Source organism: Impatiens glandulifera, chromosome 5 (assembly GCF_907164915.1).
Source record: "Impatiens glandulifera chromosome 5, dImpGla2.1, whole genome shotgun sequence".
Classification (NCBI taxonomy): domain Eukaryota; kingdom Viridiplantae; phylum Streptophyta; class Magnoliopsida; order Ericales; family Balsaminaceae; genus Impatiens; species Impatiens glandulifera.
In genome coordinates, this window is record NC_061866.1 from 36,143,691 (window position 1) to 36,157,851 (window position 14,161).

The following is a 14,161-nucleotide window of genomic DNA, read 5'->3' on the forward strand; positions in this document are numbered from 1 at the left end:
ATACTCCATTAGAGATATGGTTTGGTAAACCTGCAACTAATTATGATTTTTTGCATATTTTTTGTTCTACTGTATATTATCATTTAGTTGAATCAAAACTGGATCCACGAGCAAAGAAGGCTCTTTTTATGGGATTTACTATAGAAGTTAAAGAATATTGTATCTGGTGTTTGGATGCAAAGAAAACCATTATCAGTAGAGATGTTACATTTAATGATTATTTAATGTTGAATAAGGTAACACCAGACAAGATTGATTGTACTCCACAACATGTGTAATTTGAGCAGTTAAAGATAAGCCAAACTATAAGTGACTCTCCGACGAAAGACGAAAAGTTAAATAAGGAAGAGGTTCCGACCCAAGAACATTCAGAATAACGTGAATCAATTGTTGTGAACAGGCCAAGACGAGTTATTCAAAAATCAGGTCGGTTTGTTGACTTGGCGGCCTATGCACTTCTAGTCGTAGATGATGTTCCATCAACTTTTTCAGATGTCAGTCGAAGTACTGAAAATGGAAAAAGGAGAGGTGTTATGAAAGATGAGATGCAATCTCTTCAGAAGAATGAGACATGCAAGTTGACCATCTACGAAAAGGGAAGAAGGCTATTGGTTGTAAATGGATATTTTCAAAGAAAGAAGGATTTCTCGAAAAAATTGATGTTTGCTACAAGGAAAATTTGGTAGCTAAAGACTATGTTCATAAGGAAGGAGTTGATTATAATGAGATACTTTCTCCTGTTGTTAAACACTCTTCCATTAGAATTTTGTTGGCCATGGTAGCGCAGATGAATTTGGAGCTAACTCAATCAGATGTGAAGACCGCATACATACAATCATTTGAACGAGGAAATCTACATTTATCAACTAGATGGATTCAAAGTTGCTAATAAAAAAAATTGGGTTTGCAAGTTGAAAAGATCATTGAACAACAGGTTGAAACAATCGTCGAGACAATGGTACAAACGACTTGACAAGTTTATGATTGAACACAAGTACACAAGAAACAGATTCAGTTTATGTGTGTATTTGCGCAAACTGCAAGATGAGTCTTATATCTATTTACTCTTGTACGTTGATGATATGTTGATAACATCAAAGAGCCATTATAAAAATTGACAAATTGAAGGCTCAGTTGGGTAAATAGTTAGAGATGAAAGACACAGGAAAAATTAAATCTAAACCTTGTTTAGATTTGGTAAATATATTATGCGTTTGAGTCGGCGCTGAAGATCGCCAATTGGTAGCACTGAAGAGCAATTTTTAATATTGAAGATTAGTATTTGGATATTGTGCCAATGTGGAGATTAGTTGTTTTTGGCACAATTAGAATCCCACATCGGAAGATGATGGGAGTGAAATAAGTTTCTTAGTATATAAAATAAACTATATTCACAATTAGAATAAATCCCACATCGGAATATGATGAGAGTTGGGGAAGTTTCTTAGTGTATAAAAGAAACTCTCCCCTCTTTGGTTTATTGCACCCAATATTTGTATATTTTCTTCTTATTAATTAATAGCTTTAGTGCTCGGAGACGTAGGCAACATTTTGGCCGAATTCCGTTATCAAATTTTGTTAGTGTGTTCTTTCGGTTGTTTTCTTCTATTGTGTTTCTGTCAAGGTTTTTCCCAACAAATGGTATTAGAGCCGAAAGTAACGAAGAATGTGTTTACTGCCTGTTGGTGTAGAGTGATATGTTTCTCTATGTATCGACTCACTATGCCAACTACATAAGAGATATCAGGTCGAGTGTGCATCAAGTACTTGAGACACCCGATGATACGCCTATACTCCTTCGGATCCACTAAGCTTCCTTCCACATCCTTTCTGAGCTGCAACTTTGCTTCCATAGGATATTTGCTCGATTTACAATCCTCCATTGCAAACTGTTTCAACACCTTCTTTGTATAAACTTCTTGCTTCACCTCGATGCTATCTTTCTTTTAGTCCACCTTGATACCAAGATAGTACGAGAGTAGCCCGAGATCACTCATCTCGATCTCCTTCATCATCTGTTTTTTGAACTCCTCAACACCCTTGATGCTTGATCCTGTCACAATCAAGTCGTCGACGTATATGCCAACAATGAGTACTTCTTCTCCATGGTTGTTAAATTTTGTACACAAACATTAGATTTTAATTTATAAATAGATTTAACCTATGTCCAACTTTGTAAATAAATATATATTTTTAAATAATATAACCTTCCACTCCCAAAGTTTAAAAAGTGACAATAATGTACCATATTTTGAAATCGGATTGGCTAGAGTATGAAAATTCTCATCACTAGTTATTCTATAACACATTTCAAAGTATCTTCGAGTCATTTTCATTAATTTGGACACACCTAAATAAAATAAAATTGAAATGTTATTTTATTATTGTTCCAACCTCAAGGCCCTATAAAGTTTGACTAACAATATTAATTTTAGTATCTACAGAATTACAATATTAGTTTATCTAAACAAATATGAATTCCACATATGAAAGCAATGCCTTCACCAAACCTAATAGCCAATTAGATTATCACAACCATCAAATTGAATCAAAATTTATCAACCACATTAACTTTTGAACCCGTGATAATTTAATTCAAGTCACAAATTAAGAACATTTGAAAACATGTTTTTGGTACGAGTTTGAACAAGAAAATCTCGTTATTTTTGTCTGACTCAACTTTTAACTCTATAAAGTGGTTCCTAATGGTTGTATAGCATGCTAAAATGCATAATAGAAACTAATCATATACTTTTTTAATTGGATAGTAAGTGTGCCAAAAATTACTACAAAAATTATCCTCAATATTAAATGAGCAATAATGTTGATGGGTGTTAATTAATTTTAAATTGATTCACTAATCAATGTTTTCTCCTTGTTTGATTAATGCATAATTTCCAGGTATCTTCTTTTTCTTTTTGCAAGACTTGGATAATTTTATTTTATTTTTAATGTTTTTCCAACTTACCTAATATTTTGAATTTATATATTTTAAGATTTAATTATTGAAATTTTTAATGTTTTTCCAACTTACCTAATATTTTGAATATATATATTTTAAGATTTAATTAATTTCAATATTAACACCATGCTTTTGAATGGTTAATAGACTAATAGTCATGACGCTACTTGGTTGAAAAGATAACCATTCTTTTGTCTTAATATTTTGTTTTATCTATTTATTGAGAAATTGATAGGAAGAGATTTGTATTTTTTTTTATTAATGAATAAGTTGAAACCCTTTTTAATATAATAATTTATTGACGTGTTAGTTATTTAAAGTTCGAACTATCATAATTTTAGTACTAACAATGTTTAGTTAAGATCATATAACACGATTTAAAATTATAAAATTCGAATAACAATGGATGAAAACAATCTAAATTCCATTGTACACTAATTTTAATACTTTCTTTTTTTTTGAAGGAATCTAATAAAACCATTTTGTCACAAATCAAACAGTTTTATTAGAAAAAACAGATACTTGAAACCAACTCCAACACACATGAACTGCAAAATGATAAATGACATAAAAGAAGCAAAAACATGTAAATAATAAATTAGGCAGTGATAGACTTAAGAGTGTTTCCTACATCAATAACAAATCGGTATTTGACATCACCCTTAGCCAAACGCTCCATGGCCGTGTTCACATAATCGATCGGAATAACCTCAATATCCGCCGTCACGCCATGCTTTGCAGCAAAATCAATCATTTCTTGTGTCTCCTTAATTCCACCTATCGCACTCCCAGCAATAATCTTTCTCCCTGCACCACCATTTTCACCTTAATTACTTATCATCTGTCACCAACATTAATCTAAATCATTAATTACTTACCCATGAGTAGAGAAAACGCTGAAAATTCAAGAGGCTTCTCTGGCGCACCAACAAGAACAAGCTTTCCATGCGACTTCAACAGGCTGATCAATGGATCTAAAGCGTGTGGAGCAGAAACAGTATCAATTATTCCATCCAGTGTACCAATGGCAGCCTATAATGAATCAAGAACATTATGACATTTTGAAACAAGGGTGTTAGCAAGAATTAATTATATATGAGAAATACCTTCATCTCATCAGGATTACTACTGACTAAAAACGAATGAGCACCAAGCCGATCAACTGCCTCACTCTTCTTGCCAGGGGAGGTACTGATAACAGTAACTTGAGCTCCGAAAGCCTTTGCAAACTTAACCGCGCAATGGCCTAAGCCACCAAGACCGACAACGCCCACATTTATTCCAGGCTTATCCAACCCGAAGAAGCGCAATGGGCTATAGGTTGTGATTCCTGCACAAAGAAGTGGAGCACATGCCTCTAGAGGAAGAGCATCTGGTATTTTGATGATGAAATGTTCTTTGGCGACCATTATGTCAGAATATCCTCCATAAGTAGGATGCCCATCTTCGTCGATTGAGTTATAGGTGTAAATAATCTTGGGGCAATAGTTTTCCAGGTCTTGACAACAGTTATCGCAAGAATGGCAAGAGCCAACCATACATCCCACGCCAACTTTATCACCAACCTTAACTTTCTCTACCTTCTCACCAATTTCAGTCACAATGCCAACAATCTCATGTCCAGGAACCACGGGGAAAATGCTATTACCCCATTCGTTCTTTATCTGATGAAGATCTGAATGACATATCCCACAAAACAGAACCTTGAAAGAAACATCCTTTTCACCAGTTGCTCTGCAAATAATCAGTTAAAACGTGTTCATTGAAATGCAACTTATAACAATGTAACTAATTGAGTTATACCTTCTAGAGAACTGAAAAGGAGATAGAACTCCGGATGCGTCACTTGACGCCCATCCGATAGCCTTCACTGGGTGAACTTCCTCCGGTGATTTCGCCATAACCGAGCTTAAAATCTATTATCAAGATGATCGAGTGGAGAAAACAACACTAGAATATTATTATTGTATAAAGTTTATGCATGTTGGCAGTTGTATTTATAAGGTGTCGGACCGTCGGTCATGAATTTTTAAACAAAACAATAGTGACTTCATTCTTCTCATTGTGACGTAGTCGATGAGCTGTCATTGTGGATGACCATGTCATTGCTGGTCTAATGAAGAAATATTTAAAAGAATTGTTTTTAAATCAAATTATGAATTAAAGTTTATCAAATACTCCTTCTTCGGATTTTGTGGTGGTTGTAATAATCTAGAAGGAAAAAATAAGTAATGATTGATGATGATTTTGAAGAAATAAGAATATTTTTGATAAAATTACTTAAAAAGTATTGATATATAAAAATAAAATAATAAACAATAATTTAAAATAAATGGTATTTTAGTATTTTGGGTAATAAATTGAGTGATGTGAAAATTTGACTAAATAACCTCAAAGATGAGGTTATTTGAGTTGGTGGTAAGTTACTAATTAAATTGCGCTCGTGGTCTTTTTATTTTTTTTTTACGAAATTTCCCTTGTAGCGAGACGCTAAGGGACTTAGCGTTTCGCTAAGTGGTAATGTATGAAATGTCCAGATTACCCTTACTATTTAATATATCCTAGCATATTTTTTTTCATTTCTTTTTTTCTCATTCTCTCTCTTCCCGCCTTTCTCCTCCTTCTCTCAAAACTGGGCAACGGCAATCGGCGGCGATCGGCGGCGACGACGAGCTCCACGACGAGCACAAGCACGGTTCCACTTGGTACGTTTATCCTATGATACTTCAAGTTTATTATTAATGTTTGGTTTATGCATCTTCGAATCTGTTGTTTAGGGTTTACTTTCTATTTCACTAAGTGCTTAGCGTTTCGCTAAGTGCTTAGCGTTTCGCTAAGTGCTTAGCATTTCGAAATGGATATATTAAACCCTATTTATTATTATTATTATTATTATTATTATTATGCATTGTTAAGCTATCTAGAGATTTTCTCATCTCTTTTGAAGATTATACAGGATATGTTAATCATTTTCAACCATTTAGATAATTTTGGACAAAGTCTGCCTGTTTAAAGTACATAGATATATTTTCTTATGGTGTATATTGGAGATCATTATGTATTTAGATAATCAAGAAACGGAAATAATAGCAGTAGTAGACAGATAGATGATAGATAATCTTGGACAAAGTCTGTCTGATCCTTTACTCCCTGTGTATGTACAATTTCATCAATCCCTTTACATTTTATTTGTTGTTAACTTGTTTGATTTATAGAAAGAGTTAAGAGCAGTAGTAGATAGATAGATGATTAACATTGTTGAGAATGAACTGAACTGAACTGCATGCAGCACTAAAGGTCCAGCAGTGGTAGGATGGGATAGGTGGTTTCAAGGAGCTCATAACTCACGAGGAGGACGCAAGCGCTGGATTTGAGGAATCTTCTTCTACTTCTTCCCCAATCCCCGTCAAGACATGGAGAAGAAACATATACATCATCAAGATGGGGGAGATTGAAGGAAGATAATTTGTTGTAATTTTTTAATATAGCTAGAGAGAAAGAAAGAAAGAAAGAAAGAGAGGTGGGATGTTGATGAAGTTGGTGTTTTTTGGCTTTGTAATTTTGGTTATTGTTGTTGTAATTCTGTCATTGTTATAATTGTCAGTGGTTATTAATGAATTTGATCACAATTCTCTTTTCTTACTTCTTTTGTTTGTTTGTATATGTTCAAGTTTGGCTGCAATAATAGATGATGTTCTCTGCAAATAAATCAGATAATATTGTCATTACAGATAATGACGAGTTTTTTCTTTACATCCATTTCGATGAAACATTGATTTTTAAACATAATAGACTTTCCAATAAATGTTCTTTTGGAGTTTCATTGAGGCTGACGACATCTTGTTCCTAACTGTTGTTGCTACCTACATTGTGGGGTCCTCCGTTGTTGGTAAACGAAACACGACTCTATGAACCCGAGGAAAGGACCGGAGCTTTTTGTAGTGCTAGCAGAAGCCCCGAAGCTTTTTGTAGTGTTAGCAAGAGCAAAGATTATTTGTTTATTTGTATCAATTACTGTAAATATGTACTTCACTAATAAACTATAAATACCTTTATATGGTACCTCTTGAGCTTGATTATATTGGTCTCGAGGTACTTTTAGTATATTTCTTCACGGGTAACGATACTTGTATCAAAACCGACCCGATAATAGGAATAAGGTGTCACGAAGAGTACCTCTTGAATCTTAAAGAGATCGCGACAACTAAATCCCCATCATAAAATCACAGTTAATATAGTGATATATTTGTGGTTTGTTTTGGATATTTATAGTCTATTTTCTCACGTCTTACAATAACTAATATACTTTTTAAGAGTAAACTTTAAAATTTGTTTTTAATCATATATAAAAACAATCAAAATAAAAAGATGATGAATGTCAAAAGTACTGAAAAAAGAACATTATATATTAATGCCACAAGAAGCACACAAGTTAAAACAATTATATCTACATAGCCAAGTTTAGTTAAGTTGTCTCTAGCAACCTTATAAAAAGAAAGAACATGAACTGTATTTGCTGCAACAAACATCAAAACATCGTCATCATCTTAATCTTAAGTAGCATTCACACACACATAAGTAATAATAATAATACTTCATTCCATCCATCCCGATCTAAACAGAGAGTCTTCATCATAAAGACAACAATAAATCGCAAAGCTCAGTATCCGTACTCATGGGAGTGATGATCTTCAAAAAATGGATTATAACTATCGCTCCTCATCTTTGACTCCTTATCAGTCTGCACCATATGCAAGAGATTTCAGTGAAATTTTCAATTAGTTGCATAAAACATTTTTTCATACCCTTATCTGAACAAGGTCTAAAAAAGAAACGCCGTTGCGGGGATAACATATAATAACAAAAACAATTTTTTACAACTAAAGAAACAAAAAGGTAAGCACTTAGAAAAACGGTAAACACTTAGCAAAACGGTAAGCACTTAGCGAAACGGTAAGCACTTAACGAAACGATAAACACTTAGCAAAACGGTTAGCACTTAGCGAATCTTCCCTGAAACGGAACCAATATGAACCAAATAAGAACAGGTTAAATCGAAGGGTTTGAAATGAAGATAAGATAATGGAAACATGAACATAAATCGAATTAGGTTAAGGTTTGAAATGAAGATCTTCTTCTCCTTTGTTCTTCGACCTTCAAATCCTTAGAATCCTTCACTTGCATGCAAAATAAGTTTAGGGTTAGGTTTTGAAATGAAGATCGTGTAAATAAAAACATAAATCGATTTAGGTTAGGGTTTGAAATCAAGATCATGTAAGCTATACCGCCTCCGTCGCCGTAGCCGCCGCATCCGTCGCCGTAGTCTCCGCCTCCGTCGCCGCCGTCAAAGAAAGAACAAGAGAAGAGAGCGAAGAGAGAGAAAGAAAATGAAGGAAATGAAAAAATTTAAGTATTTATACTAAACCTAATCCACTTAGCGAAACGCTAAGTCCTTAGCGTTTCGCTACAAGGGCAATTTCGTCAAAAAAAATAAAAAGACCACGAGCGTAATTTAATTAGTAACTTACCACCAACTCCATTAACCTCATCTTTGAGGTTATTTAGTCAAATTTCTCGATTGATGAGAGGGGAGTGAAAAGAAGTTTGAGTGGTTGAGTTATTTAAATAACCCCAACCGAACAAGGTCTTAATATTTTCATTTTAATAATATATAAATAGTATATTTAGCATTTTTTATTGAGAGTAGTATTATATTCATTATTAAAATATGTTATTATTGTACTATTTTAAGCCTATAATTTTTAAATTTGAACTCACATAAACTTTAAATATTCAATTTATAAATTTTAAAATAATTATTATTATTTTATGTAAATAAAATCAAAATAATTAAAAAAAAATGAAAACATAATTAAATAATTATTGTAATAATTAATTCTAATTAACTACGGGTAATGACCAATTAAAAAATATATAAAATGATTTGGGATAAATAAATCCATTTTATGTAAAATAAGTTATTTATTAAACCTAAAATAAGTTTATGCATGTTGGAAGTTGTATTTATAAGGTGTCGGACCGTCGGTCATGAATTTTTAAACAAAACATTAGTGACTTCACTCTTCTCAAAAAGAAAAAGGTTTTTAGAAAAAATACAATTTAAAGTTAACTGGTTACGTAGTCGATGAGCTATCATTGTGGATAACTATGTCATTGCTGGTCTGATCATGAACTGTTTACAAGAATTGTCAAAATTGTTTTTACATAAAATATGAATTCAAGTTTATCAAATACCCTTATTATATTTTCATTTTAATAATATATAAATGGGCAAATTATTTGGACATCCCTTTAATTATTTTGATTGCACACTTTTAGTCCTTAAATAATTTTTTAAAATAGATCGCTCCTTCAACTTTTAAAAAGGTCACTAATTACTCTTTCGTCAATTTCCTGATTAAATATAACGGTTTAACTTAAAATATTATTTTTTATATATTATCTTTAATCATTATTTTATATATATATATATATAATTATTAAATTGATTATATATATATATATATAATAAATCTTTATTATTATTAATTTTTATATTTATATAATTATTAAATCTTTTATATAATATAGATAAAAAAAAATATATATTATTTATTTTTATTTATACATATTTATATTTATATTTATATTTATATTTATATTTATATTTATATTTATATTTATATTTATATTTATATTTATATTTATATTTATATTTATATAAAATAAAGTTTAAAATAATTTATAATTTTTTTTAAAAATATAGATATAAATAAAAATAAATAATATATATATTTTATCTATATATGAAAGTGATTTAATAATTATATTATTATATAAAAATGAATGATAATATATATATTATATATAAAAGTATTTAATAATTATATATATAAATATAAAAAATAATGATTAAATATAATATATATATATATATATATATATATATATATATATATATATATATATATATATATATATATATATATATATATATATATATATATATATATATATATATATATATATATATATATATATATATATATATATATATATATATATATATATATATATATATATATATATATATATATATATATATATATATATATATATATATATAAAAGTTGATCGTAAGGGTCTTAGTGATCTTTCTAAGAATTGAAAGAGAGATTTGTTTTAATAATTAATTTGAAAGTTAAAAATGAGCGATTGAAATAATGAGAGGATCACCCATATGTAATTTGCCTTATTATATAAATAGTATATATTAGTATTTTGATTGAGAGTGGTATTATATTTATTATTAAAATATATTATAATTGGACTATTTTAAGCCTTTTAAATTTGTACTCACAAAATCTTTAAATACTTAATTTTAAAATTATTATTTTAAGTAAATAAAATCAAAATAATTAAAAGAAGGCGAAAATATAATTAAATAATTAATTTAATTAATAATTGTAGTAATTAAATTCTAATTAATTACGAGTAATGACAAATAAAAAATATATAAAATTATTTGGAATAAATAAATCTATTTTATGTAAAAATAAGTTATTTATTAAACTCAAAAAATAAAAATAAAAATAATAATAACAATTGGTAAAATAATGTCATGTTTATTAAAAATATTTTGTATGTTGAAAATGAAGCAAAAATAAATTTAAAAAAGTAGACCTCACATCCACTAGATGAACGTTAGGCGCCAATTCAACGCACGAGAGTCGTTCGCGTCGCACGCTACAACAAAGGAGACGCGCGTTCACGAAACAACGGATCAACTATCGCGCGTCGTCAGCCTAGACGCAACAGAACGCCCGAACGCGAACGGAACGCTGACGGAACATGAACGGAGTATCCCGCGTTCGGTTTATTGCCCGAAACGACATCCTTTCTTTTCTAGTTTGTCTTCTTAGTGGAGACGACGAACTAGATAAGAATAGTTCCATCTTTAATTTTTCAAAGATGAAACTATGTCATTTCTCAACCTTTTGAATTCGTTCAAAAAGTGTAATAATCACCCTACTTCGGCGATCATTTTTCCTACGCATGGGAGCATCATCACGATCTAGATCGTCAACTGGCCGGAAAACAGCCAAAACACCATCAATGGTTGTTTGACCAAATCCGATCCACTTAGTCGAGGAACCGACCATGGAAGGCTATAAATTACCTCCTCAAGGCAAACCGTATGTCAAAGATCGATCCACTCTCAAGCCCTCAATCATCCCCGGAAATAAATCCGCCAAAAAAGTTCTTCAAGATTTTCAAAAAATTGAAATTTTCGTCTAATACTACAAGGTGTTGATTTAGGCAGTAAGAAAGATTCCCTAAGAGTTAATAAGTCTTCTTCAACTCCAAGTAAACTTTCAATCACACTATAATTAAAATTACTAGTTTGAATTTTTATTTTTATTTTTCAGTTTTGTCAATTTCATATACTGCCTTATTATCTATTTTTTTTATTGAGAAACGATCCTAGAATCATTTACATAATTCCAACATTTTTACATAAATCTGTCGGAAAAGCCTATTTACATAATTCCGACAGTTTTACACAAATCTGTCAATAAAGGCTAAATCTGTCGGTAAAGGTAACACCGAATGATTCATTGACATCTTTCGGTAAAACCTTTTCCGAAAGATTTCAATAAATCTTCTCTATTTACATGAATAAAGATTAAATAGCCTATTCAATTTTTATATATCCAAGTTATTGTCAGCCTAATTAGAATAAATATGATTTATGTTAAAATGTCATTTTATAATTAATGTCGATAGATTTAATCATATCTATCGGAAAAGGATATGCCGAAAGATATGCATAAATCTCTCGGTATAGGCTCTACCGACAGTTTTGAAATCTGTCGACTAAGACCTCCACACCTTTACCGATAAGAGCAATACCGACAAATGTCGGCAATTTGATAACTTATCGACAAAGGGGTATTATTGATGAATATAGAAATTTTAATATTATACCAGATTGAAATAACGTATATCTTAGAAAGTTTGACTAGTTGATACCTATTGATGAAGAACAATCACATAATGATGGAGAAACTTTTGAAAAGAGAAACCATCAAAGAGTGAATATGGTAGTAAATTAGTTTTACCTACCTCAAGTCATTAAGGTAGTTAAAATATCAAAAATGATTCCTAACAAAATATATACCAAGTTAATTGATGCAAAATGCTTCTCCTCATTCATGAAGTCATTCCCATAAGTACAGAATATATAATTGTCTCTACCTAATTATATTGTAGTGGTCTATGATGTTTCAACTTCTTTTCTTTTCTTCCCTTAAGGCGTGATGTTGAAGGGAAGGACCACTTACCATGATACTTTATGTTTTGTGCATGCCTTGTCTTTGGTTTGATAATAGCTCCATTAATATGCCTAATGTCTAAGGACATAGAAAAAAAAGGCAGAAGAGGAAGGTCAATCTATTTTCAATCACATGTTTTATCCCGAAACCACCAACCACCTTACCTAATTCATGATAAGCCCATCATTTAACCTATCATTTAACCTAAGGGGAATGACGTGATATGAGTTTTTCTTTAAATGTTACGAGTTAGATTTTTAACATTTGAAATAAAAATGATAAATTATAAGTGGGAGGTCTAACCTCCTTAAGTTCAATTTTTAGTTTATAATTTTACCTACTTTCCTAGGATATTATGGCTGGAAAATGAAATGTCAATTTTAAATTTGGTTGTACACCCAATTTGTAGTTTTAGATCTATCACAAACAGAAGCTCGAACTCACCTCCACATATACATAAAAACAATCCGATCTAATGTTGTTGATGTTTTAATTTCAACAAATAAAAAAAAACTCACTTAGACGTATATATTTGTAAAACTCACTCACTTAAACGTATTACTAATAAAAGATCATTTAAACATAAATATTATAAAATAAAAAACAGGTTCATTTAACCTCTATTTGTAATCGAGTTAATTTTTATTTTTTTATTTTTATATTTATTAATTAAATACTAATATATTTTCTTTCTCCTTCTTTTTTTATTAATTAATCAACTCTCTACTTTTATATTTTTTTATAAATTTCTTATTATTTTTATATATACATGAGTATTTATTATTGATTATTTTAATTTTATCTTTATATATATATATTATTGATTATTTTAACTTTATATATTTTTTTATATTAACATTAAATTATTTTAAAATTTTTTGATCTCAATGGTTGCATATAATAGTGATTTATCTCTTCAACAACTAAAATATTTCAACACAAAAATAAAGTAATTAAGAATTAAATAATAATAACAATTTATTCATCAAACAAAAAAAATTAATAATCAAATATTAGACAAAACAATATTTTTTAGTCATGAATCAAAATAAAAAAAATATTAATTTTATTTTTGTTTATATTAAATTAAATAAGGAAAAAAAACTTTTTACAAAAATATTTAAAAATATATAGTATAACAAAATTCATAAATAATTAAGAATTAAAAAAAATGAAAAAATATATATATAAAATAATAAAAATAAGATAAATTTAAATAGTTTAATTAATAGAAAAAAAATATATATTAATATTTAATTAATAAATATATTAATAAAAAATAAATTTAAGTGAGATATTTATACACTAGAATTTTTTCCATTAAAAAATATTGTTGTTTAACCTCGTATTAACAATCAAACAAAAGAAAAAATGTTTTGTTGGACAATCCATAAAGTATGTGCACCAATGACTGGTATTATTCAATCGAATTAATTAATCTTGTACAATTCAATCCATTTTGCAATTTTATCAATTAAACTAACAAATTATGCGTTACTTTATTTTTTATAATCTGGTTAAAACTCTTGAAATTTGAAATAAGTTTGAACAGAATTTTATTTTATTGAATATATGTACAATTAAGGTAATTTTTGAATATTGCCTTCTATATATCAATATTTTCAAAAACTTTATAAATATATTTTCAGATAATGGGCTTGAATTTCGGTATCTTCAATTAAAATAAATCACCTTTTACATAATATCCGATTAAAAAAAACAAAGATACGCTTTATTTCTATTAGTAAGTATCCAACAGCAAAATGATAATCACTTGCTACAAGTTCAAGCATAAATTATTCGAGCTTTCATTTGTAGAAACAAATTATTGTAAATAAAACACTTGTCATAAGCTGATCAATAA

At 29.4% G+C, this 14,161-nt stretch overlaps 1 protein-coding gene across 1 annotated transcript; it reads right to left on the bottom strand.

The window, feature by feature from the left end:
* Window positions 1–3,532: 3,532 nt before the first annotated feature.
* LOC124938616 (8-hydroxygeraniol dehydrogenase-like) lies at window positions 3,533–4,915 on the bottom strand. Its single transcript, XM_047479088.1, has 4 exons — window positions 4,766–4,915; window positions 4,069–4,696; window positions 3,841–3,994; window positions 3,533–3,769 (listed from the first exon to the last, which is right to left on the bottom strand). The coding sequence occupies exons 1-4, from the start codon at window positions 4,861–4,863 to the stop codon at window positions 3,561–3,563; spliced, it is 1,089 nt and encodes a 362-aa protein (XP_047335044.1). The 5' UTR covers window positions 4,864–4,915; the 3' UTR covers window positions 3,533–3,560.
* Between the last annotated feature and the right edge of the window lie 9,246 nt (window positions 4,916–14,161).

Excerpts from the sequence above, each read along its gene's own strand:
- LOC124938616 (XM_047479088.1), bottom strand. The coding sequence starts at position 4,863 with ATGGCGAAATCACCGGAGGAAGTTCACCCAGTGAAGGCTATCGGATGG. Across the intron at positions 4,697-4,765 it reads CCTTTTCAGTTCTCTAGAAG|AGCAACTGGTGAAAAGGATG; the intron begins GTATAACTCAAT and ends GATTATTTGCAG. Across the intron at positions 3,995-4,068 it reads GTAATCCTGATGAGATGAAG|GCTGCCATTGGTACACTGGA; the intron begins GTATTTCTCATA and ends GATTCATTATAG.